The sequence below is a fragment of the Musa acuminata genome, chromosome BXJ1-3 (assembly GCF_036884655.1).
Source record: "Musa acuminata AAA Group cultivar baxijiao chromosome BXJ1-3, Cavendish_Baxijiao_AAA, whole genome shotgun sequence".
Lineage (NCBI taxonomy): Eukaryota > Viridiplantae > Streptophyta > Magnoliopsida > Zingiberales > Musaceae > Musa > Musa acuminata.
In genome coordinates, this window is record NC_088329.1 from 35975200 (window position 1) to 36001175 (window position 25976).

General features: G+C 40.4%; 4 protein-coding genes across 5 annotated transcripts; all 4 read right to left on the reverse strand.

Annotated features, from left to right (window-relative positions):
- Positions 1 to 750: 750 nt before the first annotated feature.
- Positions 751 to 7697, reverse strand: LOC103979465 (calcium/calmodulin-dependent serine/threonine-protein kinase 1). Its single transcript, XM_009395625.3, has 11 exons — positions 6023 to 7697; positions 4942 to 5072; positions 4546 to 4587; positions 4319 to 4427; positions 4085 to 4163; positions 3685 to 3981; positions 3491 to 3603; positions 1812 to 1919; positions 1678 to 1740; positions 1415 to 1582; positions 751 to 1220 (listed from the first exon to the last, which is right to left on the reverse strand). The coding sequence occupies exons 1-11, from the start codon at positions 6506 to 6508 to the stop codon at positions 1083 to 1085; spliced, it is 1734 nt and encodes a 577-aa protein (XP_009393900.2). The 5' UTR covers positions 6509 to 7697; the 3' UTR covers positions 751 to 1082.
- Positions 7698 to 10378: 2681 nt separating this feature from the next.
- LOC135584223 (uncharacterized) lies at positions 10379 to 14799 on the reverse strand. 2 transcript variants are annotated; one of them, XM_065131905.1, is made up of 6 exons: positions 14636 to 14799; positions 13454 to 13504; positions 13291 to 13363; positions 12560 to 12600; positions 10731 to 10790; positions 10379 to 10650 (listed from the first exon to the last, which is right to left on the reverse strand). In XM_065131905.1, exons 1-6 carry the CDS (start codon positions 14699 to 14701, stop codon positions 10591 to 10593), a joined length of 351 nt encoding a protein of 116 aa, XP_064987977.1. In that variant the 5' UTR covers positions 14702 to 14799; the 3' UTR covers positions 10379 to 10590. The 2 variants fall into 2 exon arrangements, with proteins under 2 accessions (XP_064987977.1, XP_064987985.1); XM_065131913.1 differs by having other exon boundaries at positions 10451 to 10650; positions 13291 to 13360; positions 14636 to 14794.
- Positions 14800 to 15718: 919 nt separating this feature from the next.
- LOC103979463 (early nodulin-like protein 18) lies at positions 15719 to 17067 on the reverse strand. Its single transcript, XM_009395622.3, has 2 exons — positions 16705 to 17067; positions 15719 to 16379 (listed from the first exon to the last, which is right to left on the reverse strand). Exons 1-2 carry the CDS (start codon positions 16934 to 16936, stop codon positions 15913 to 15915), a joined length of 699 nt encoding a protein of 232 aa, XP_009393897.2. The 5' UTR covers positions 16937 to 17067; the 3' UTR covers positions 15719 to 15912.
- A 4414-nt stretch (positions 17068 to 21481) lies between these two features.
- LOC103979461 (tubulin beta chain) lies at positions 21482 to 24433 on the reverse strand. Its single transcript, XM_009395621.3, has 4 exons — positions 24319 to 24433; positions 23516 to 23916; positions 23146 to 23415; positions 21482 to 22366 (listed from the first exon to the last, which is right to left on the reverse strand). The coding sequence occupies exons 2-4, from the start codon at positions 23907 to 23909 to the stop codon at positions 21690 to 21692; spliced, it is 1341 nt and encodes a 446-aa protein (XP_009393896.2). The 5' UTR covers positions 23910 to 23916; positions 24319 to 24433; the 3' UTR covers positions 21482 to 21689.
- Between the last annotated feature and the right edge of the window lie 1543 nt (positions 24434 to 25976).

Consider the following 25976-nt stretch of genomic DNA (forward strand, 5'->3'; position numbering starts at 1 on the left):
AGTTTGATATTGCAGGTCTCTGTTCCAGCAGCAACTCAACAATCTGTTCATTTCATGGAATACTAAATTCTTTGACTGTTGTTATCACCACTTGAAAGCATGCACTTCCATATATCATTCAAGTAGTTTGTTGAGCTGAGCTCCATTTCATGTTTCCTTGATCTGAGAAGAAATGAATTGATTGCTCAATCAACTGTTCCCTACTTTATAATCCCCATCATGAACAAAGCAAGATAGTTAATTAGGTTTATTACAGATTTCATGCACAATTCTAATTGCAATTTACCTACAGGACAACAAGATTGGAGCCTGGAATGACCTACTTTTTGTTCTTGATCCTTTGATGATTGGCAGTCCTTTTCATGCAAGAAACAGTACTATTCAATGCCAGAAGACGAGTCAAATTTGACAGCTCTAACTTGAGGATAAAGATTGGATAGGTTCAAACTGCTGTTCCAACCCATGTTGGCAAATGATCAGTATTTGAGATGTTTGTAGATAGATCACTTCATTTCTTGTTTTCTTGAAGTGTGAACAAAGAACAATGGTTGAACACTGAACAAGAACCTAACCACCACAAAAAAAATTCTAAGTGCTTATCATCAAAGTGGTGGACTTGTTCAACACCTCATTAAATTTGATATCAAGATTCCAAATCAAACTATATAATTGCAGTGCTTGTCATCAATGCAAGGAGTCTGTACCTGGAAAACAAAAACAGTTTGACACTAATGATTACAATATCTCTCATCACATGCAACAGTGCAAGAATCTTATTGGGAGTGAAAAGGTAGTATTACAGGTTAGGAACCCCATTTGCAGGCTTCAGTTCCCTGCAACCTTCTACAGTTACTGTTCTTATCTGTACATTCCTCTGGACAACATGAATACACAAGTCACCAAAATGGCTGAATGAAGAGCATCTCAAAAAAGATGACACTTTAAAATGAGGCTACTACAATCTTGGTATCGCTGGCTACTCCCTGATTCGTGCACGCATAAATGGTATTCAGTCTACTTTTCTTCAACTCTTTAAGCAATCAGATGCTACTGCAAAATATCTCCGTGTTTGATGAATGCCACTAAGCTTTTGGAATTGTGCGGGAAGAGAACCCATGAAGAAGTTTGATGAACCCTAAGAGACTGAGTTTTCCATCGGAATGCCTTATCCAGTCCTGGAGAACAACATGAACTGGCACTGATGGACTAAGCCCGAGTTCCTGGTACAAGTGCACGTCTATCAGCTATAACATGATAGTCGTAAAGAATAATATGAGAGTACTTAAATTGTTCGAGAAAATGGTTGTCGATGAATTAGGATTTGGATCCACGATAGGAAACAGAGAGGTGGGCGTTCAATGTGAATAAGGTAGGAGAGATATATATTGGTTATCTTTTGCCAGTAGATTCATACCGAAGCAAGTTCCTCAATCATGATAGGCCTGTTCCCATCCTTCTCGAAGAATTCATAACCATTACGAGCATGCTGCTCCCAGGTATCCAGTACTTCCATCTGATGCACACTTATGGCTGCGGCGGCAAATTCTTCGAAATCTAGTTTTCTATATTGGAGAGCACTCACCTAACACCAAAAGAACAGATGACAGAAGAATTATTAGGCTTGTCACTGTACAAAACAATATTCTTAAGCTAATTGGACTGTCATAGAAAAAATACCACGTTTGCAAAATCTAGAACTCTCGAGTCCTTCATTGTATCTGTTGAGTTTCGTGACAAGGCCTGCAAAATGAAGATAAAAATAAAGATTCATGGTAGAAAAAATTGTGTTCATTTCAAAATGTTGGACTAACCGTCTTTAAGTTTTGAAGAGAGATATAACCACTCTTGTTCGGTCCTAACAAAGCAAACTGTTCTTGAAGGTAATAGAGCTGATCTACTGTCAAGGTCTTGGCAAGAGCCTGTCATATACAAAACAATTTATAGATATAGAGGAAAACAGTTCTTTTTTCGTATACCCTTTAGAATGACAGACAGCAAGATGTGGGACGTAGACAAACACATGGAAACTTCCAGAAAAAAAAAATCATGCATTCCAATATAAGCATGAAGAAATATATTAAAAAGAACATATTGAGGTTTATGTACTATTTGCAAGTATATGTGTAGTGGGTTTTCTTTTGTGGTATCGAATGATATGCACATTTGAATATTTAGATAGAAAATATTTGGACCAGAATGGTACCGATACAGGTCGACATAATGACACTTGGCACGGGTCTGTATAGCTCAGACCAAACAGAATGAGAGATAATGTAGAGGGAAATGGAAGAAAGCTGTCACATGCTAGATCAGAGTAGCGAAAATTGCAGCATCCATGTTCCAATTAGTCTTAGACTGGTCAAATCAAAATTAAATTACATGAACATCAAGATATAAGTTTTAATAAAACAACACAGACATTGTTAGGATGACAATTGTCTCAAGCTTGATTCAGTCCAAAATGTGGTAATTAGCCCAGTGAAAGTTTAAAGCCGTATGGGAAATAAGAATTTTTTATAATATTTTAATACAACAGAAAAGGGGAATCTAGTATGTGATGGAGAATGGAATCAAGGCAATTCTACAAATTAAGGTCATAATGATATTTTGGTTTAAGGTGGAATGAAACTAGTTAAATTATAAAAAAAATCTACAGACCACGTGACTCGTATCTTGATCCTGTTATACTCTAAAGCACACAAAAATGACTAGTCCTGACAGCTCTCTTGAATACTCACGAAGAACATTCTTATACTCTCATCTAACCTTAAGACATGCAAAAGTATATGTATCTTTTACCTGTGCCATTTTCCAGCACTTAGAATTTGGTCCTGTATCTGGTAAACTTGTGTAACTTCATCATAATTAATGGCTTGACAAGCACCTAGGTTCCTAACCTATGACAGCATAAATTTGGATCACAAGCATGAGACTTCCACAAATCCAAGGTTTGGTAATGTCAATGTACACAGCTTTAACCTTCCGCGTAACATGTAAGAATGTAGTTTCCATAATTGGGTACCCTAGTCAACAGCCTTAACCTTACTCTTTAGATGTAAGTTCCTATTGAAGAGATGGAATTCCAAGATTCACTGACTTGATGAATTCTATGTGTCTATCTTGTTAAGTAGATTTCACTCTAATATATTAAATTTGATAATGGCTACAAAAATTCATGGTACTCATAAAGGCTTGCTTCTGAATTGTGCAACACATGGTTCATTTATCTTAATAATATGTAGAAACTATTAAACAAACATTAAGATAGTATTATATAATCGATAGAATATGCAAGATACCTTACTGGTCCAAAATCTACAATACAAAAGAAAAGTTGTCATTTCAAAATAGTCTCATAGAAATGTTATCAATAAAACCTTAGAAACTAAATGGCAGACAACAACGAACAATAAGCATATAGCAATATAAGGCAGGGAAGATAGAAAGTCAGATCTATTTATTCATTCTACTCTAAGAAGAGGGAGCATACCCTTAAAGCTGATTTCCTTAGAGAAGAAGAACATATATAAGCCTTTACAAGCTTATAGACTATAATATCCTGAGGAATCTTGACTTCTTCAAAATTCCGTAGCCAAGGATGACCTGAGATCAGTAAATCAGATTTCCAGTTATCGATTGGCTAATTCCATTTTGTTGACCATAATAAGGTAACGAGAAACTCACAAAGGGCCTGTGCAGCAGACATTCTCTTGCGGTAGTCCTTATTCAGCAACTTTTTAACAAAATCTTTGGCTTGAGATGACAGAGAAGGCCATGGAGCTTCATCAAAAGTTGGTTCTGCCTTCAAAACAGCTCGAAATATACCTGACTCCGAGCGGGCCCAAAAAGGGCGGCTTCCGCAGAGTAAAATATATGCAATTACACCAATACTCCACATGTCTGCCTCTGTTCCATAAGATCTATGAAGAACTTCAGGAGCAACATAATATGCACTTCCAACAATATCATTCAATCTCTCGTCTGTAGTATAAGTGATGTTAACATCATTATTGTGCCGACCAAAAAAAGATAAACATTGAAGAAAAGAATTATCAGCTAGCAAGAATCATTTTATTAGACAAACCTGGCTTAACCAAGTCAGACAAGCCAAAATCTATGGCCTTTAAGGTAGACTTCTCATCCTTTGTTGCAAAAAGAAAATTCTATGCCAACCAAATAGGAACATGAGTTACCAAGATAATACGAAGAGAGCTCAAACTCTAAACAATAACAAATACATCACGTAACCGTTCTCTGCATATCTTTCACCACACGAATACGAATATTCTTTAAATTTCAGTTTGATGATAGCAACTACCTCTGGCTTGAGATCTCGGTGAACAACACCTTGAAGATGACAGAAAGCTACGATACTCAAAATCTGAACAATGACAGCTTTTGCATCTTCTTCCGAATACTTCCCACCCCTATAAATTAAAAAAAGATTATTACTAAACAATAATTTGGTCAGAATATGAGGAAGATATCGTCTTATCACCAACATCCTTAGAAAATTGACAGATGCAGTTCTAGGTATAGAGGTACCTCGAGAGAATCCTTTCTAGTAATTCACCACCTTTGCATAACCTGTTTCAAGTAAAGTCAACGTTAGAACATTAGAACATTACATACGTCAAGTCAGCATGCCTAAGTAAACTTTTAATTGCTAAATGATCTAATTATTTATGACAATATAAATATCGCTAGTCTAAGTGATAACTTCTTCACTCATAAAATCTAAAACTACTAGTATTGAACAGTTAAACAAATATCAGGAACAACAAATTAAGTCCTCATAAAACTGCTACCCACATATGTCAAAGAAAAAATTTCAGAAATTTAAAGTGCTCATGAAAATTCATGTTCCTGTGGTTTCCACGACCATATGAACAAATTTGTCAGTAAAACTTCAAAGCAACTTGAAAAGCAGCTTGAACTTACTCCATCACAATATACACATTATCTTCATCCTCATATGCATCGTAGAACTGAACTAGATTCTTATGCCCCGTGAGAGAACGTAATATTCTCACTTCTCTACGCACATCTTCGATAGCAATAGCAGTTGTCATCTGCAAAGTATTTCCAGACTCAGAAAATTTGTGTCCTATATATATAAATAAATAAATAATATGTATATATATAAATTCAATGGAAGTTAACATTTATTATATATGAAATAAAAGATGCATGATCACCACAGAGCACAACATCATGACATATTACTGTATGGTGGTCTATATATGCATAAAAACAAAAAGAATTAATACTTGGCCATTTAATCTGGTAATCTTCAGAAGTGATGTCCTGATCAGACCCCCATGGCGGGTTGTATTTATTATATATATAAGGTTACATGGGCTTCATACTAGCAACTCAGGCTTAAGCATTTTGCGTTACCGGACCTATCTAGTCAGGTGATAATAGATAGAAAAAAGAATAATTACATCAAATGATTAATATCATTTAGAAAACCAGAAAATAAATATGATGGTGAGTACAACACTTGCTTTTCATTATACATTGTGACCCCCTAATGATATCACTAAGCATTCATGGGCACCTATTAAAATTGATAGCATGAAGCAAACAAGTGTACAGACATGAATTGCACCAAATGAAAAGAAAAGGATCATATGAATCTAGACAGAATCCATTATCATAGTACAAGAATAAAAATTCAAGCATAGTGCATATCAAAGAAAGACACAAAACAGAAGTAGCACCTTTATGGGTATTTTACAAAGACAATGACAATATGCTATGAAGTTTACAGGGAACTTTTTGACTTATCTCTACACTTGGAAAAGACAGGAAAAGAAAAATGAAATGGGTCTGTTGACCTTCACATATCAATCAACCAATAGTAAGTACCATGAAAAGGCATGAAACACATGATGTAAGGGTTATGTTGAAACATGGCAAGACATATGATGAACTCTACAAAAACGTTGAAGATACAGAAGGTTTCAAACTAGAAGAGAGGATGATAGACACCCATCAACTATCACAAAACACCAACCTTTGCCTTGGGAATGACCTTGACGGCCACCTCCTCTCCCTTCATGTCTCCCTTCTTCGCCTTAGCAGTGCAAGTGTACCCGAAATGCCCACGCCCAACCTCCTCCCCAAGCTCAAATTTTGAGAAGATCTGCTTCAAGAACCCAAAATTTTTGTCCAATCCCAGCTCGACCTCGCTCCCCTCGGGGATCGATGCCTCGTTTGGCTTAACTGAACCATGCCTACGAGCTAGCAGAGCCTTGATGTGCTTCGCGGGCGACGGAGGAGGGAACGGCCGCTTGAGGAACCGCAGCGGCGTCGACTTCACGCTCGAATTGGCCGGCGAGTCCTTGTAAGAGCTCGGAAGGGGGCTTGGGCTGTAGAAGGGGAACTTTGGCTGCTTCGGGGTCCCCGGAACCGCTGCAGGCACCTCAACGCCGGGGACCGGCGGGATCTCTTCTTGTTGGATTTGAGGGCTTTGGATTTGTTTCCCATGGCAGAGTCCCATGGAGACCAAAACCCAGCACGAGGAAAAGATCCAAACTTCGAAAAGATCGAACCTCGGATTCGAGTTCCAATTTGAAGATCCAAAGAAACGGAACACCTAAAGGTGGAGAAGAGTCGGAAACTGAAGTATCATCATCACTCAGTAGAACATCTCTTCGGAACAAGAACCAGGAATCCAAGCGCACAAAAGACCATGAACCGTGGAGCGTAAAAGATGACTCTAAACAAATCTAACCCCGACGTGACTGCTAGTGCTAAAGCGAAGAGTGAGATTCAAGCAAAAAAGGATTACCGGAGATAACGTGAGGAGGAGGGGGGGAAAAAAGATCAAATTTTTTAGAGTGCTGAGCAGAAAGGAAGAAATATGGAGGAAAAAGATTCGATTTTTAGGATTGGAGAGGAAAAAGGAGGAAACTTTCAAATGTACAAGAGGCAGAAATAAGATTTCAATATCCTCAGGAATTGCAAAGGAGAAAGTAGGTGGAAGATGCCGAACAGAGGGTCGGAGAAGGGGGCAGGAATGGCACAAGAGAGAAAACGCGAGGGGGAAAGGAGGCAAAGGAATCCCCTGCTTTCGCTTTTTCAGCTCTCCTTTGGGGATGGTGGCATCTGTTCTTTGTCATTAGGAAGGAAATGCTTCATCAAACATTACTAGTGTGGGATTATGTCTCACTCACAGCCTGTCCAATTCATCTATTGCTCCCTCTAATTTCCTGTCCACCTTCGGCTTCAGCATTTATGGAAGCTTGACTTGTTCAGGAAGCTTAAGCTTTGGGTTCTCCCCACATCAGAGTTTTGATCCTCCTGATCAGGTAAAATCTCTGCTTGCAGGCATATTTACCCTCTTCAAACCTCAGCCTCTCTGTCCAAGGTTTGAGCTTACTGGTGCCTGATCTGCTCATGAAAGAGGAGCAAATTGGAGACTGTGCTCATTCTTCTAAAACCTAATTTTTTGAAAAAAATGAATCACAAAAAAACAAATTCTACATATGTGATGAATGATTGAGGAGGATAAATGTTTGTTGGACTTGCCCAGATTCCAGATCAGAAGAATTCCCATATATTTCAAATCTAACTCACACATCATCAAAAGACACCAAGTTTTTATCATGTGGTTGACTGTGGACCCTCATTGACAGCCAGCCCCTTTTTGATTGAGCTGCTTCTACTCAGACATCCATATATGAGACTCCTAACAAGTTTAAGATGGATCAACTTCTAAATGAAGTCATATCAGATCTTCAGCACAGAACAGCTCAGAGAACAAGAAATTGGATGAACTCCTCATGTGGCCACTCAGGAAGTTCAAATCATGCAAGGAGGTTGAAATTGTGTGATGATTTAGGTAATCATTTGGTTTATAATGTGAGGCTACTGGTTGGTGCAATAATTGGGATGCAAACAAAACAATCTCAAGCCTCTCTGAGAATCCAGAGGTTTTCTTGGGTAGCAGAACAGATCATAAAAAAAAAAGATGGTGCCAGTAACCTGGTGGCCTTGGGCAAAGAGAACTTTATGCAGATGGGATTACTAAGGCAAGCCAAGCACAGTAGCTTCCCCTGCTTTCAAGAATTCATGAAGTGGAATGTGTCAGAGCCTTGCATCCCTACATTAATTCTTCAACTGGGTTGTGTAGGGGGGGAGGGAGCCCCCACTCAGAGATAATGTCATGGGGAAGATCAAAGACAATGTATTCTGTATTGGAATAAAGCCAGTAAAGAAAGGGAATGGTACAAAAGGAAGCAACCACTAGAAACTAAAGTAGCTGGGCCAAAATAAAATAAAAGCTGTGGGAACATGGAGTAGTAACATGAAGAACAGCTACTTTCTTTTTCATGCCATTGCAAGGCAATTCATCAAAATATATTTACATAATTTTATATATAAAAAATATATTTACATATTAAAATTTATTTGTTCCATAATATTTTATATATTTCAAGATTTTGATTTTTTTTAAAAAAAAAATACTTCAGATATTCTTAGATTTTTTAGGACTAGAGAGGTTTGGAAAAATTATTCGGATTTGTGTGAGAGAATGCATGTAAAATCTTAGGTACGAGTTTGAATTAATCAAAGGAATTTTACTTTTTTATATCGAATTATTTTGATCTTTTCTCTGAATAATAATCCAGAATTATCAGACCAATACGAATGATTAAGAAGGAAGGCCTCGTGATACATCCATAAGAGTTAAATGTGAATTCATAATTAGTTGTCTTACGTCTCCTCGACTAAAACAATTCGATTGGGCTCCACTTTTATGATGGTCATGATGTATGTAACATGTAAACATTTGGACCGTATCTCAGAACTCTTCTTGGCTACATGCACTTGGAATTCCTAATAAAAAAGCATCTATCTGTATTTTCTTCTCCTTTCTATGTACCATTTGACCAGCAAAATAGCATAGGTTAGCCCAAAGCATTTGTTGTTCTGGGCAGTGGTGCTCCCTCGGTGGAGAGGAGTCACTGTCACATCTTAAATTTGTTGGGGTGCACCACTCAAGGTGTAGGAGCTCATACATTGGTTAAAGACAGACCAATATCAAGGAGGAGGGTGTGTTGAGATCTTATTCACATTGCGAACGAAGATGAAACACATCAAACAAACAATCTCGATTCTAAGGAGAATCCAACAAATATATTTATCTTGTATTAATAAGCACATCATAAAGTCAACCAGCGGTGGCCAATGAGACACCGACGACTGTCCCATAGATGTTAAGGTCAAACGAAACATGCATATTATACAGTGTCAGTGAACATGACAGACTTAAAAGATGCTATTACAGGACTAATGGTGGTGGCTCCATGACTGGCCATCCAACAGACTTTAAGAGCTCCATGGGGCACATGCATCATTAAAATTGCAGCTGCTGGTCCTCAGCAGCCTGGCTGAGAATGAATGTATACTGTGGTTACATCAGAACTCAGTGGCATGGAAGGAAGCATCAACTCAAGGCCATGGCTTGAAATGGTTTATTGGTCACTGTTTTGTTACTGCAGTGTCAATCAGTCAGTCACTCTGGTTTGCTTGAGATGATTTCTGAGACTGTGAAAAAGAGACATAGGTACCTGATGCTGCCTCATCAAGTCAAGAGATGGTCAGTCTCTTTTTTACTTTTTTTTACCTTTTACTTTTCACTGTGGTGTTCATCCTTTCAGGTGCTCTCACTTTTGCTTCAATTTTTGACCGTAGAATGATCATTTTGTAGTGGTATCTTTGGCTCATCAGTGATCCACCAACTCATAACTTGGACAAGCACTTGGAATACAAATTGTTTACAGTGAAAAGATGTTGAAAAGGATGTTCCAGCAACAAAATCACCTTACTCATATACTTGGACAAGCACTTGGAAGACAATTTGTTTACAGTGACAAGATGTTGAAAAGGATGTTTCAGCAACAAAATCTGACTTGAAATGTTGGCTTGTATCTATCTTAAAAGGATCTGCAAGTAGATATCAGAATGACAACCATATGCATTTAGGACAATTCTAATGTAGCAGAATCAGTTGATTTGATTGCATCTGAGATTACCCAACGAGATTGCTCTTTACAGATCTAAAAGTTTGATAATTATCCATGTCAGTCTGGAAGGGTGAAAACCAAATGACTTTTTGCTACATGGTAAATAGGTAAAAAAAAAAGAAGAAAAAACAGAGATTTCAGTTAAAATATCAAATATTTCTCAAGGACATTCTCTGACTCATCTACACGAATGTTGGAGGTGTTCATCTTTCTATATAATTAAAGAACATATACTGTATGTGAAATTAATTTAAGTTTAACATTTTGAAGGTCTCCAACAGTCCCAGAATCCTGCAAAATTCAAGATGCAAAACACCCATGTTCGACACCCTGCAGACTGTTTCAATCGATGCATTATCACAACCACCAAAATATTAACATGCTAAGGCACTAAAAATGAGATCAGCTCATGCAACAAATGAATGGGTAGGCTTTGATAAATCAAAAAGCACAAACCACAGCACCTAGTTGTAGGAACCACAAAGTCATGTTTTGACGTGCTGTTCATGTTTAACTAGATAAATCTAAAGGTCTGGAGACATTGAATACTTCAGAGACCATCGTAATCAACAAACCTCTGAGCAGCATCAGAACTCAGTTCTTTGTACACCTGAGATACAAGAGAAACATCTATGTCAAGAGATAACGAGAAGGAAACAAAATGATGGGGAATAAGAGGATAAATTGTACTAGTTTCTCATGGGCCATTCGAAATGTCTCGCAAAACTTCTCTGCCTTTGCTGCCCCCATCTGTGTCGACCAGAAGAATTTCAATCATGTGCTAATCAGAGAAATGAGCATCTGGTGAGCAGTTTAAGCACTGATTTGGTTAGATCATAGAGTCGAAGTATGAGTTTTCTCTATAAACTCAAACCAATGATGGACATAGACCATTTGTCACCTGATCGGTTGAAAGTAAGCTTGTCGTTTTGGTTCTTCAGCTGTGATTATATTTTCCTACAGTTCACTTTTGATCTAAAGTTACACTGATTTGTTCAAATTTTCCAGATGCCACACCGTGGCAAGGCTTTATTCACAACAAATTAAATTAGCCAATAAAACACTTCAGAAGTTTAAGCCTCATATGTGGCATCTTCATTATCAAATAAGACTTCAAACATTTGTGGTGCTTGTTTGTTTTAATCAAAACTTAGGCCTCCATTATTTTAAGGGGATTTTGATATAGGCCTTATGGTGCAAGGACTATCTGGATTTAAGAGTTTGCTGGAGCTTTAAATTGCTTACAAATCATCTACATGACAAACAGTGTATCGTAGAAGATTTAGTTTTCAGTAAATGAAGGGTCAAAGGGGTAACAAATTCATAACAAATTATTGCTTTGATTAAATTATTACTTTTGGTATTTAAATTTCAGTTATCTTTTATTCTTAATTTCTTGTTTTACATATCAAACACCACTTAGATATTCTCTTCCAGAAATATGTATAATTCTTGAAGGGTCAGTAGAGACTGATGGAACCTACCGGGATCAGCCAAAATTGTATGTCTACTACGCAAGATCATATAACTGGGATAGTCAAAAGTACCAGGGTCATATGCAGATCAGCTCATCCTAAAATTTTAAACAATTATTTCTGCTGATATCAAACTTAGTGTTGCTAAAATCTTATTTTAAGCCAAAAATATTAGTTTTTATTTTGGACTGATGGATTAAATTAGTAAATTAAGGCAATCAGTAAATTAAGATTCATACATCTACAGTCAACAAATGGACTGATGGAGAATTTATTAGTTTTTATTTTGGTTTAACTGCATTCTTTTATCATATGCCCTAAACTTATCAAACAAAAAAATGGGATATTGACTAATCTGGTGCTGACTACCTCGTAAGAAATTGTTCCAAGCTCAATAGTTACAAGGGTTGGCATGGTGGAGGTCGCTCTTATAAATATTATAAGTTATGCTCTGACTAAATAGCAGACTGAACAGCGTGTGCTAAGCTTAAAGTGCCCAAGTCTTCACCGACGGACACAAACCAGGTAATGAAACAAATCTGGTGCTAGTCCAAAAAATATCTTAGTAACAAAAACACTACTTATTAAAAACCTTAGATATCAATCAAGCAAACACATCTAGATTCGACATAAAGCTGAACAGAAATTGTTATGAAGTTTCAGCATGGCCAGACAATTCTCCAGACCAACATTAAAATTAGGACTCCAAAAATGTTAGAGCACATCTAAAGCCCCATCAGATGGGTGTTCACTTCATAAACAATCTTCATCCAACAAATAATATAGCAGTAACTGACACACAGATGGGATGTCTGTCAATTTCATTAGGACTCTATGACTATGGCCTGCAAATCATAAATATCAATACAAGGATTAAATAGTTTGTCTGTTCATTCTATCATGAACAAGGATACCATGATATGGACCAATGTGACAAAACTGATAGTATAATAAATTTTAGACAATACAAGTTATATGGCATGATTGTCAACAAATGTTACCTTAAGCAGTAGATATTTGAAGAAATAAGAAAGATGACCATACCTTTCTTTCAGCAGCCAACCTTAGCTTCTGCCAAAATGGATCTGCAAATAGCCAATTAATCAGCATCCACTCGCGGCAAGCAATGCTGACATAGATTGACAGCTATTCTACCCTTGTTGCTTTTAGTAAGTAGCATTTGACAAGTTTTTCTTTGTTTGCAACCTCAGATAATTTAAAACATGCAATAGGATCCAGAGTAGCTTCAAGAAATTGATCGAATGCCAAATTATTATGTAATTTGTGTCATTTATAGATCTGCAAATAATAATAATTATTATTATTATATAATACAAAAACACTTAATTTGTCATCATTGCAGGCTGCATCAGGTAATAGTGATCTTAAAAAGATTTCCAAGGCTTCTTTTAGCTCCCTGGTCATTCAGTTGCAGATTCTCATGAGAAAATAAAAACGGTATAACGATATTCTGCTCTAGCTGCAATAAATGAAGATGCTTCAATATCGCCTGATGTGCAGGGCAAGGAGGGACGGGATCTTTGTTGCCCAAACATTGTTGCTGATGAGACATTTTCCAAATATATGCAAGTATGTTTCTATTTTCTTGCATAAATTTATATGCATGTATGCTTCATAGTTACTGGTATAACCACATTTTCCTGCATACATTTTCTGAATATATGCAAGAACCTGCCAACCTTACAAGAAAACAAACAGTCTATTATCTTATAACAGACAAATAACATATTGCTTTATAGTTAACTATGACATACCATTGTTTTCAGTTTCTGATGAACCATCTTTCTCATCCATTTGATTCCAAGCATTTTTCCATTCGGTTACCTGCTTCAAGAAGTTCAATGCCAGTGATGTTAGTCTTATAGTCATTGGTTAACCATAAACATTGATCAAACCAAAAGGAATATAATACCATACCTCATCTTGTGATGAATGTGAAGTAGTTCCTCTTGATGATTCAGATGCGGCCTGAAAGAGTGTTCATTGCATAAAAATGACAGGATAACAAAGAGAGGCACTTAAAATATAAACTAGACAAGCTAATAATCAGGACATCGCTGAATAATTTATCTTTTTATGCAATTGGCAAATGTAACTGCATCTCGTATATAAGTTTCTTAATACTGTCCATCAAGTGCTAAAAGGAACCATTTCATCAGTGAACTTGAAACTTTCATTTGCAAAGCAATGACAGAGGGGGTGAACTACGACAAGCACTATCTCGCATGACACTCAAAGTTTCTGCAACACAATAACGCCTACTGCATTGTGCAGAAAGACTCCTCTAAACCTCAAAGGATGACCACCTAAAGAAACAATTTTCCAAGGATTTCACCAAAATCAGTCAAGAGGATATCCTAAGATGGTGACTGCTTCTTGCAATTTCAAGAACCCATAAATTCTCTTGCACACATTTCAACTTTGTATAGTGTATCAACTAATCGTATATCATATAAATTGTAAAAAGGAATACTCAAATCACACACAAAAGTTCATGTTTTTACTGTGCTTCATGTATATCAACCGTAGTTAATCCACTGGATATTTAAGATCGTTATCAACATAGATGAAATTGCACCTTTCAGAAGAGATTTGCCACACTCGAAGTTGCAGAAAGTATTAAATTAACCCAGTGGAATTTCAGTACAGCAAGCAATAAAATAGTTAAAGACTACTATTTGGTTCTCACATTCACCCCGTTTAGTCACCCGTACATTCTTATTCAACATGCGAATGGGTCAGAAACTTTCATCTTTTAGTGAACTAACTACAAAGCATCACTCCGTCTAGGAACAAATGGCCGACTGTGATCTACGCATCAAGGACACAAAAGGACCGTCAGTCGTGCTAAGTTCATCTTCAGGACAATCTAAAGATAATGATGCAAGTTTTAGGTCAAGATATATACATAAAGAAAAAAAATCAAAAGGGGGAACACTGTGGAAGAACAAAGACTCAATCGAAGGAAGAAACAGTTCATTCCACACACCACGGCACATAAACCCTAGAAGCTTGCTAAATTCGACGCCCTCCTAACGCAAACATTTGATACGAAAACAAACAGAGAAGACGACGATGGACGGGGATTGGAAGAATTACGCAGTAATTCCGAGATCGGACGACGGGGAAGAGGTCGAGAAGGCGTCGGAACTCTTGCTCGTCCATGGCTTGGAGGTAGACCCTTTCTTGCTTCTACTTCCTTCCGGTCTTACCTCGGCTGCGGTTAACGAAGCGATCGAAGCAAGCTTTCCTGCTGCCGAAAGCAGTCTGTGGTCCGATTTCAGATTGACCCCGACCGGCCCGGCCCAAATCGTCGGCGCGTGACTTACACGGACTCATGGACGACGGTTTGATAGGTAATTATTGTTACCCATCTATTATATATATATATATATATATATATATATATATAATATTCTTGCAAAACTAAAAAGATTAATAGATGGGTAATTATTGTTATCAACATAATCATGTTAAAACAACTAATGGAGTGATACAATTATTAAAAATAGTTTTTTGTAAGATAAAAAAAGATGATAAATAGCAAAGAGAAAAAAAAAAAAAAGGAAAAGAGGCTAAGTGTAGTGAAAAGGAAGGGTTAAAAAAAGGTGTAACATAATTAATCAAAAATTATATTAAAAAAATAATTTAGCTATTTTTAAAATTTTTTAACATGAATTGAGGACATATAATCCATTCATTTTGTATTAAACCCACCGAAAGTAATTCTAATCATAAGCATTACTTTTGGGGGTCGATAATTCATCCATATCATTTTTTTTTAAAATTTAAGTGATACATTCCTCGTATCGAATGCTTATATTCTCAAAGGGTTTAGGATTTATAACTTTAGCTTAGATATTTTTGTCAATAGTTTGGATCAAATAAAATTGATAGGTAAATTAGCCCATCAAACTCGAATCGTAATAATTATAAACTATACAGGTTAGTCTTTTTGAAGACATCCGCTAAAATTGGAACAATAGAAAGAAGAATTAAAAATTTATATATATCATTTTGATATGCGAGGGCGAGTCACCCCTCCTCTGATATAATTACGGTGTAACTTGATATGAATTTAACCAGCATATTTGATTAACAAAGATCTTGATATTATATTATTTAAAAAATTTCTAATGAAATTGATCGAGATTAATATACATAACATTTGACACAAATACAATCCAAATATTCGAATTTATTATTTTCATTTCACACACATAAATATTTTTAATAAAAAATATAATTAAAAGTAGAATATATAGATTTTACACCAATACGTATCAACATAGACATGGATTGTTAAGCACACAATAAAAACATCAAATAAATGAATAAATGGATCACCAACATGCTTTCCATAAGCCCGTCTTCCTTCACCTTATGAGCATTAGAACGCACAAGAAGGCGAAGCTCACATGAAGCCTCCCACCACGCACCGTCTCGCCTGCACGCGACGACGGCTTCACCCCGTCGTCGGTGTCCTTGGGATGGTCGAAGTTGGCCGGCACAGAAGTGTCGGCGCCGCCGTCTTCGGGGCTGGCCGGTGCCGAGGCTTCCGACGGGCTCCTCATGCTCTCCGGCAGGCCCTGCCCGTACGTCACGTTGATCTTGAAGTGCTGCCCGTGCTGGCACTGCTCGCCGTCGTAGTTCCCCGAGAAGAAGTAGGTCGTGCCCACCTTGAGGAGCGGCACCGGCACGGTCACCGGGTCGCTGCTGTACTGCGGCGCCGTGGCGGACCACTCGGTGGTGTCGTCGGCCTCCGCGTCGTCGTAGTTGCACTGCTCGTATGTGGTGGCGTTGTAGGTCTGCACCACCGAGTGGTTCTTGTCCGTGTCGAAGACTGCAGTAGGAACACATGATCGTTCTCATCAGCAGGAACACAAGAATTCAAAATGCGGATCGCAATCGAAGCTGTTGTGTTAGTCCCAGCACTAAATTGATGTCGTGAGCTATTGAAGTTGATGAGAGGGTGTCCTTTTGGCACTGAATTCTGAGATTCTAAGGGATTGCATAAAACAAAATCATTTCAGAGCTTTTCGGAGATCGAATAGATCTATGACGAGGAGTTGGAGAATCACTACCAATTATTGAGATGGAGAAGACAATCATGGAGAAGAGAGAGGCAAAACTTCTGCATCGGGAAACCATCCAAATATGGAACTTACAGAGGAAATCTCCAAGGCCGAAGCTCTTCCCAGCTGCCCACTTCTGGTAGTCAACCGCAGGCTTCATGAGGCTGTCAAACCAGCCCAAGGAGTCCCCCACCGTGTAGTTCTTGTAAGCAACAGTGCCATGGCAGCTGAGGAGGGTCACCAGACAACAGATGATGAGGAGGCAGCGGAAGGAACAACCTGAGACCCGACGAGGGGCTGCTTCCCAAGACTGCTTCCCTTCCATCTTTTCTTGGGATCAGGGACTGGATGTGAGGAGTGAGCTCCCGAAGGTACAAAAATTGAAAGAGGATGCTGGGGTGGAGACTTCACCTGTACATACAGCTAAGACAGGAGAGACAATGTCAGTGGCCAGCCATAGAAAATGCCATCGATCACTTGTTTCTTTCCCTTTACCTTTTTCCACCTCAAAACTATGATAGGTGGGTGGAGGCAGACGCAAAGATGAACATGACAATTGGCATTTCCTCCAAAAATTAATAGGAACTTAACCTTTACCATATCTTAAATACACTATTATTGCTAACCTCCTTGCAATCTCCATCCTATTCAGTAGAAGTTAGTGATGATTCTAAGTAGAAAGCTCAGCTCCACCTAAAATTATAGGAAGTTGACTTTTGCCATACCTTAATCCATCTCTCTCTCTCTCTCTCTCTCTCTCTCTCTTGTGCTAGGTATTTGCTGGAATTGATGTGACCCATATGCCATGTGAAATGAAAGATAGTCTAAAAAATAACTCCAAACCCACTACTGGTCAATGAAAAGTCATACCTATTAATACTTAATTATTATTGTTTTGAAAGCATATTTTCTCGTTTTATAAGCTAAAATTTTGAACCTTTAACTCAAACATAATACAGTATAGAACTAAAACTAAAGGTAATAAAGGAACTAAAACTAGAACATAGTTTTCTCATATCTTGCATGATGCACAACTCCTTAGAGCACATTCCGGAGAGGGCCAAAGGAGGAGATGGGAGAGCAACAGTGTACGTTTGGTCAAGCGAGCAATGATAGGGTGAGCGACAAGCATTTGTATGTGAAAGCTGCGTCGGTGGCTAGAGATCCCATGCTCACAGGATCATGTGAATGGTAGCTGGATGAGTACTCTCCGTTGCCTTCCTTTTGCCACATGCATTGATGCCATGCCACCCAGAAAAGGATGGGAGAGTCCGTGACAAGTCAGTGGACGGGTGAGAGTGCCGACGCAAGAATAAATCGTAAATGCACGGTGAAGAAAGGACTAGAGATGATCGAGTCGAATCGGATGTGCTCACAGTTGTGACTCAGTTTAGGATTGCGTAGATCGTATTGCACCCAAATTATTTTTGGATGGTAAGTACTTGGATGTAAGACCTGCTCAATCCATTTGTGATTATAGGTAGTGACGGTGAACTCACGCATCGTGGTCGAGCGGTCAGCACAGCTTGGTCCACGAGTCGATGTTCGGAGTTCTCGACGCTCGGGGGTGGGTCTCTCGGTCGGTTGGAAGAAATGCCGAGGTCGAACTGGATCAAGGGTTGGGATGGCCGTGTCACCAGGGGTGTCCGTGTTCATGCACACAGGCCCTGGTCGAGAGATTCCCGACTTGAGCCCCTCATAGATTAAGTCAGTGGTCTTTCTTCTTCTTTTTTTTGTCCCCTGGCCAAGTGCCGATCATGGGCTTTTATACTGTTACCCGAGGATCGGTCGTATGCGGATTTGGCATTGCGACCGATCTCTCGAGTGACGAGATCATACCTTCGCATGGCCGTCGCTCGGTATGCTCGGAATGGCGCCATGCGAGGCTATCTCGAGCTTTCCGGGACGGGACTTGCCGAGGGGGCACCTCCCTATGCGGGCTCCGACTCGATGTGGGGGGGCCCTAGAGGGTCACACATATATGGTAGGCATTGCGATGCGTAGAGGTTCGGATATGAGATATCCGACGGAGCCATTGTCTTATTGGATATCCAATAAGCCCTTGAATTATTGGATCCCATGGACGAGATCCAATAAGAGCCCATGAGAGATTATTGGATAAATATCCACTAATCTAAAAGGCTTGGGTTATTGGATGCAGATCCAATACCCACTAGGGGAGGATCCATTAGGGTTTGACAGGGGATCTCTATAAATAGGAGGGAGAGCAGGCTTGGAGCTTTGAGGAGCGTCGTCGCAGCCCTGCTGCATGGATCACCGCTAGAGAGGAGGACGTTTGACCTCCTTCACCCTCTCCTAAGGATCTGCAAGGAAACATGAATATACGATCTCCCTAGGTAACATAATATACTCTATATGCAGTTTTTCAGTTTCGTAGATTTTGCGCACCAATCTTCGCACGACGACAAACATCTCTTTGGGAATCGGGGATTTTGTTTTCTTGTTCTTCCGCTGCGCATCTGATGTCGCCCCCAAGATTTCCCAATAGTGATATCAGAGCCAGGTTGTTCGTGCAAATGATTGGTTTTGAACTACGTGCGTTGTGTTTAGGAATAATTTTGACGTCAAAATCGTTGACGCAAAAACAAGGAAGGGCAGCAACAATCGTTGCCCTCGATCTGCGTGCCTACAGCCACCTGCAACGGCAGCCGCAGTCAGATCCTCCCTTTATAAGTTTCTTCTGGAGCGATTGCTGTAACATTGTCCAGTCTCTTGTTCTATGCCTCGGATCTTTCCTCCTATCCTCGAGGTCGGGATGTCTTCATCTTCCTCCCCTTCTTCTTCTTCTTCTTCTTCTTCTTCTTCAGGTCGATTGATTCCCGAGGTTCATGAGTCGACCTCTAGGAGCCCTGGGATAGAAGTAATTAGTTCATCTTCGAGTGGCGTGCCCTCAGAAGACATGAAGGTCTCTACTGCCCTTAAAATAATGAGGTTGTGGCATGACGTAGACTCGGTGGTGACCGAGGAACTCTTAGGTTCGATTCGGGATCATTGTTGTATCCAGAAGAGTTATGAGCTCCATGCTCCATCGCTTGGTCAGCGTCCCTACGACCCATTTCCCGATGGGTTCAGACTAACCACATATGCCCTTGAAGCGGGACTGTGGTTTCCTTTGAATCCCATCATCAAGGAGTGCCTTCGCGGGTGAGGGATTTTGTCGTCCCAAGTGGCGCCTAACTCTTGGCGCTACATGGTGGCTTTCCTCGGGGAGTGTCGTGGGGCGGGAATCGAGCCAACCCGAATGCTCTTCCTGGCTTGCTTTCGCCTATGTAAAGGATGAGGAGGATACTCCCTGACCACTCGCGGTGGGTTCAAGATCAGCAGTGTGCCCTCTAATAACAGGGAGGAAAACTCGTTATTTTTTTGTGAGTCATAGCCGACGGTGGGGTTTTAATGTTAGATGGACTTCTTGAACCATCAATAATGTTCCCTCATTTCTTTCTATCGGAGAAACCGAGAATGTGAATCGTTTAAGGGAGATTTTGTCATCCTCTCGGGTAATTAGGGGAATGACCGAGGAGTGGCTGGTCGAAGCGGAACTAAGCCCAGCCCCTAGGGGTATGGTCATCTTTACGTTTTGGAATGTTTACTTTGCTTATGGATCGGCTGACCAACCAACTCCTTGTTTGCAGAGATGGTGAACCTCCAAGCGCTAAAAGGGATGCCTCGTGCCAAGGTCGTCACGCAACCGTCTCGGGATTCAGAGAGTTCTGGCCTCTGGAATGCTTCGAAGAGGGGTACACCAAGGAAGAAGTCGGGATCGCTGGAAACAAAGAAAAAGGTGAAAACGGGGACTCAAAAGATGTCCGAGAGCTTAGCGACTCGCGAGAGGGCAGCCCGGGGGTTACCCGAGGCTGGGGTTGCTCCCCAAGGTGAGGGCTCGATGGGCGCGAGAGGGAAAGGGGGCGTCAAATCGTCTGGTGATGACCCCTCGGGGAAATCGTCAACCTGCCCGAAGTCAATGCGGGACTTGTGCCGCATCCGGCCTCATTCCGAAGGTGAGCCGTTCCAGGCCTTGAGCATGGCCAACCTTCCAGAGGGGGAGCCAGGTGCTCCCGATGCCTCGTGGTGGGCGACCCTCAAGACCGAGAGTCGGATCTGGTCCAATGGGTCGGTAGCTCAAGAGTTCTCTTGAAGGGCGCTCCATCCGGTGCTGGCAAAGCAGCTCTACTGCCCTCCTTCTAGCGCCAAAAATATTGGTAAACTCACGCATCGTGGCCAAGGAGTTAGCACGGCTTTGTCCATAGAATGATGTCCGGAATTCCCGGCGCTCGTGGGTGAGTCTCTCGGTCGGTTGGAAGAAACGTCGAGGTCGAGCTGGATTAGGGGTCGGGATGGCCGCGTCTCCGGAGGTGTCCACGTTCCTGCACACAGGCCCTGGTTGGGAGATTCCCGACTTGGGCCCCTCATAGATTAAGTCAGTGGTCTTTTTTCTTTTTTTTTCCGTCCCCTGGCCAAGTACCAATTGAGGGCTTTTATACTGTTGCCCGAGGATCGGTCGTCCGCAGATTTGACGTGACAATCGATCCCCCGAATGATGAGATCGTACCTTCGTACGACCACCGTCCGCTATGTGCGGAACGGTACTATCTCAAGCTTCCATGGTAGGGGTGTGATGTGGTGTGATCCAAAATATGCTTAATCATCTTAAACTCTTATCATACATAGGGTGAGAGGGAAACCTGCAGATTTACAAGATGAAGATTTGCTGGATGATGGAAGTCTTTAAATTCCTTGTACTAAAGTGGTTACTACATCTCCTGTCAAAAGACATGTTGGAAGTTGATATGCAGCATCGGCTTTATTGCAGATGTGAGAGCCACCACCCATTGTTCTTTTGGAGTCTTGGTATAGAACATTAACTTGATAGCATGCTGTACCGAAATATCACATGAACAGTGAAAATGAACATTACCCCGACTTATCATCGTAACAAAAGCTACAGACAGATTGACTACTAGGATTTGTCATCATAGCAACAGCTTCAGGATTAGCTACTATAGTTGGAGATGGCAGAGGAATGCATCCAGAAGAGGGCGACTTGATAGGCCTGCGTCTCACGTATCCTGGGCCAGTTGTTCCTCATCCTCGTATTCTCCTTCCTCGTCAGCAGTGGCGTCCTGATACTGCTGGTACTCCGAGACGAGATCATTCATGTTGCTCTCGGCCTCGGTGAACTCCATCTCGTCCATGCCCTCCCCGGTGTACCAGTGCAAGAAAGCCTTCCTCCTAAACATTGCAGTGAACTGCTCGCTCACCCTCCTGAACATCTCTTGGATTGATGTCGAGTTGCCGACGAAGGTAGATGCCATGGAGAGGCCCCTCGGTGGTATGTCACAGACACTGGACTTCACATTGTTGGGAATCCATTCTACAAAGTAGGACGAGTTCTTGTTCTGGACATTCATCATCTGCTCATCGACTTCTTTGGTGCTCATCTTGCCTCTGAACATGGCAGAAGCAGTGAGGTAGCGACCATGGCGAGGATCAGCGGCGCACATCATGTTCTTAGCATCCCACATCTGCTGGGTGAGCTCAGGGACGGTCAGGGCACGGTACTGCTGTGATCCACGGGAGGTCAACGGCGCAAAACCGACCATAAAGAAGTGGAGGCGAGGGAAGGGGATCAGATTCACGGCCAACTTTCTCAGGTCCGAGTTCAGTTGCCCAGGGAATCGGAGACAGCATGTGACACCACTCATGGTTGCAGATATCAGCTGGTTCAAATCTCCGACTGATAAGACAACCAAATATTAATCTTCCAAGTTTCAGTTTAGCCAGACAAAAAACAGAGAATATATAATACAAAACACAGATAAGAAACATCAAAGCTTTTGTTTACTCGACAAATATTTGGCAGATACATAAAAACATGGAAAAGTACGACAAAGTAAAATTAATTCTACAACGTCAAAAGAGCTTGGAAAGGTAAAAATAGTGATAATGTTGTAAGGTTATATTATCAAAGAATAGTAATTTAAGCGTCTTCTAAGTAAGATCCAAGCAAACTTTAGTAGTATAAACTGCAAAGCTCATGCCAAGATCAACTAATAGCAAGCGAAGGATGTCATATCAAGGCAGACATCAACAAGAACAATTCATGTGCCTGGCTGCATAAAGGTTTACATTTCTCCAAAATCACCTAGCAAACAGGACTACTTTCATCCAGTCTCACATAGCCAAGAAGATCTGATGCAATAAACGTTATGACTCGACCATCAATTCTAGAGAAAAAGGTCCCAACAGGTTTGATGTCTGAAATGTCTCAATAAATGAATCTAGTTATCTCTTGGAACCTACAGAAAAAATCTGAGTTTAATTTCATTGATTACTCCAATTCTGAGCGAGTGAATTGGCAAAATGTTCAAAAGTGATTAATTTCCAAGCAGCAAAGTTGCATGATCATTTTAATCCAACCAATTGAAATCGTGGGATAACACCAAGAAATATTTTGGATCATTTTAATCCAAAATTCTCGAACAAGAATATGGATCAGTAAAGGGAATGACTTACAGCTGGGAGTAGTTAGCTTGAGCGTGCGGAAGCAGATATCATAAAGAGCCTCATTGTCCAGCACCATACATTCATCTGCATTCTCCACCAACTGGTGGACAGATAAGGTTGCATTGTAGGGTTCAACGACAGTGTCTGAAACCTTGGGCGAAGGGAAGACGGAGAAGGTAAGCATCATCCGATCAGGGTACTCCTCCCTGATCTTAGATATCAAAAGCGTTCCCATTCCGGAACCAGTTCCTCCTCCAAGAGAGTGGCACACTTGAAAGCCTGAGCAAAATAATTACATACGAATCAATGAGGAAAGTAATATGTATAGCCTGGAATACGAAGGAATTAAAGCGACAGATAGAAAGGAAGCAAGTTATACCCTGAAGGCAGTCGCAGTTCTCGGCTTCCTTCCTCACCACATCGAGAACCGAGTCGATGAGCTCAGCTCCCTCGGTATAGTGACCCTTAGCCCAGTTGTTTCCAGCACCAGACTGACCAAAGACGAAGTTATCGGGACGAAAGATCCGACCATATGGCCCGGTTCGGACGCTGTCCATGGTACCAGGTTCCAGATCCATCAGCACCGCCCTGGGGACGTACCTCCCACAAGAGGCTTCATTGTAGTACACGTTGACGCGCTCGAGTTGGAGATCCGACGTCCCAGTGTACCGCCCGGTTGGATCGATCCCGTGCTCATCACACACCACTTCCCAGAACTTGGATCCGATCTGATTGCCGCATTGGCCACCCTGGATGTGAAGGATTTCTCTCATTTTTCACCTATATTGACGACAGGGAAGCAAAATTAGGACCGAAATGACATCAATCTCGATAACATCTCCTGAAGATATTCAATTAAAGCATAAGATAATAGACCTTAGCAGATATCTCAAAAACCAACAAGAACAGATCAAATTTAGAACACATCTATACACAAATCAGTACCATCCAATATCGCACATCATCATAAAAATCCTATGGTTTCCATCTATAATTAGTAAAAGAAAAAATAATTTCGACAAAATGAGAGTAAAATCCGGAAAATGAGAACACGAACCGAAATCGACTCCGAAGAAACCGCGAGGGCAACTAAAGCATCTTATCAAGATCAGAAAAGGATACTTCCGGATCCACAAAAGAACCTCGAAGACACGAAGAATTCGCGTATAACAGAGGGCTTACCGGCGAGGACGGAGATACTGTTGTCCTCGGAGGCAACGAGAGTGAGAGAGCGAGAGAGACGTGAGGGCGCATCGGGAGGCGGAGCCCTAAGCGAGGTTTATAGAGATTATGGGAGGGAATCGGACGGCCAAAACTCTTTCCCTCCTTTTCTTTATCGTCTCTCGGATGTCGTCCGATAGATTGATCGGACGGCTGCGGGCGTCGAGGTCTCGACGGTTGGGGCCGAAGCTTTTGCTTTCAAAAACCATAAAGGTAAATGACGACATCGTCCCGAAGATATCCAACGAAATCACAAATCTGTCCTCCGTTGTGCAGCGGTTCCACCGCAACGTTGTCCGAGAGCGATCCCTATCAGACGGCTGGAATTTGATCTTCATCGGGAGCCGTTGGATCTGAGATTTAACGCGGTTAAAAAATTTATATTAAGATTCTTATAATCTTAAAAATAAAATAAATAATTTTATTTGTTCTAACATCATCATCAGTCACATTGACAGAAAACATAGTACGTTACATCACGTATTGGATCGATATAAAAATAATAATAATAATATAATTTTAATATTCTTTTTATTTCTAACGATTTCATTCATAAAAAAATAATTTTAATACCTCACGAGAGAAAGATATATTAAAATTATATTTTTGTCAATCACTTTCGTACCGATCCAATACCTGATATCTGTTTTATGTAAATATAACCGACAATATTAGAATAAATTAAGTTATTTATTTTACTTTCAGAGTTATAAAATTTTTAATATAATTTTTTTAAATATAAAAAATCATGATGCTAATAAAATCTAAACATAGAAGATAATATGTAATTAATCCAAATTAAATTATTAACCTAAAACAAAACCATTGTCTTCCTTCTCAGACTGACGATTATGTTTCCTTCCAATTATTGGAAGCTCTCTGGAGAATCCATGGAAGCATATTCCTTGTGCTGCTGGATGCTAATACGTAACTTGTCCTGCTCCAGACAAATCTGTATCTGTATGTCTTCTACCTACTACATCTTCCATCGATCCACCTTATGTTCCTTGCTCAGTGGTCGAGTGTTTGCAATCAAGTTCTTTGTTTCTAGCTTATCCTTTCTGCTTTTAGCTCCAACTTTTGTCTGTGACAACTTGATTGCAGCTGCTAGATTGACCCACAGAATCCAATGCCAACACCACCAAATCAAATGCTTACTACTTTTGCAGAACTGAAAGGAACCCGACGGACATTTTGGTCCTCCATGGAGGTACTCTTGTCGGCTCTGTCAGCTCTGGGTTTCTACTGCATGTTCTTCGTGAGCTGACTGTTGGATCACACGCGGATCTTTGCTTACTCCAGGATTCAACCATATCCATGAATTTGTGGTGATATGCAGTCCAGCATGTTCATGTCCAAGTTTGCAGAAGCTCATCCATTAGGTTTCCTTATAATAGAACGTCATCATGAACACCAGCAAAACTCTGAGTGTCCTAATGCTGCACCACTTGAGGACTAATATATCGACATTTAAGAAGCAATACCAACTCCCAGATCTTATCTGGTGCATATGCATCTGAAGGTTGGACTGTCGGCAAACCAACCCAAATAGATTAAACTAAGACGCATCACAGGATTGAAGATGGCATCACAGCTAAATTTGATGTTTCTTCTCTAAT

Excerpts from the sequence above, each read along its gene's own strand:
- LOC103979465 (XM_009395625.3), bottom strand. The coding sequence starts at position 6,508 with ATGGGACTCTGCCATGGGAAACAAATCCAAAGCCCTCAAATCCAACAA. Across the intron at positions 4,588-4,941 it reads AATGTGTATATTGTGATGGA|GTTATGCAAAGGTGGTGAAT; the intron begins GTAAGTTCAAGC and ends TACTTGAAACAG. Across the intron at positions 1,920-3,490 it reads TAAGGAAATCAGCTTTAAGG|GCTCTTGCCAAGACCTTGAC; the intron begins GTATGCTCCCTC and ends TGTATATGACAG.
- LOC135584223 (XM_065131905.1), bottom strand. The coding sequence starts at position 14,701 with ATGGACGAGCAAGAGTTCCGACGCCTTCTCGACCTCTTCCCCGTCGTC. Across the intron at positions 13,505-14,635 it reads TCCGATCTCGGAATTACTGC|GCCGCATCTGAATCATCAAG; the intron begins GTAATTCTTCCA and ends ACACTCTTTCAG. Across the intron at positions 13,364-13,453 it reads CACATTCATCACAAGATGAG|CAGGTAACCGAATGGAAAAA; the intron begins GTATGGTATTAT and ends AACTTCTTGAAG.
- LOC103979463 (XM_009395622.3), bottom strand. The coding sequence starts at position 16,936 with ATGGAAGGGAAGCAGTCTTGGGAAGCAGCCCCTCGTCGGGTCTCAGGT. Across the intron at positions 16,380-16,704 it reads CGGCCTTGGAGATTTCCTCT|TCTTCGACACGGACAAGAAC; the intron begins GTAAGTTCCATA and ends TTCCTACTGCAG.
- LOC103979461 (XM_009395621.3), bottom strand. The coding sequence starts at position 23,909 with ATGAGAGAAATCCTTCACATCCAGGGTGGCCAATGCGGCAATCAGATC. Across the intron at positions 23,416-23,515 it reads GAACTGCGACTGCCTTCAGG|GCTTTCAAGTGTGCCACTCT; the intron begins GTATAACTTGCT and ends TATTTTGCTCAG. Across the intron at positions 22,367-23,145 it reads CAAGCTAACTACTCCCAGCT|TCGGAGATTTGAACCAGCTG; the intron begins GTAAGTCATTCC and ends TTGTCTTATCAG.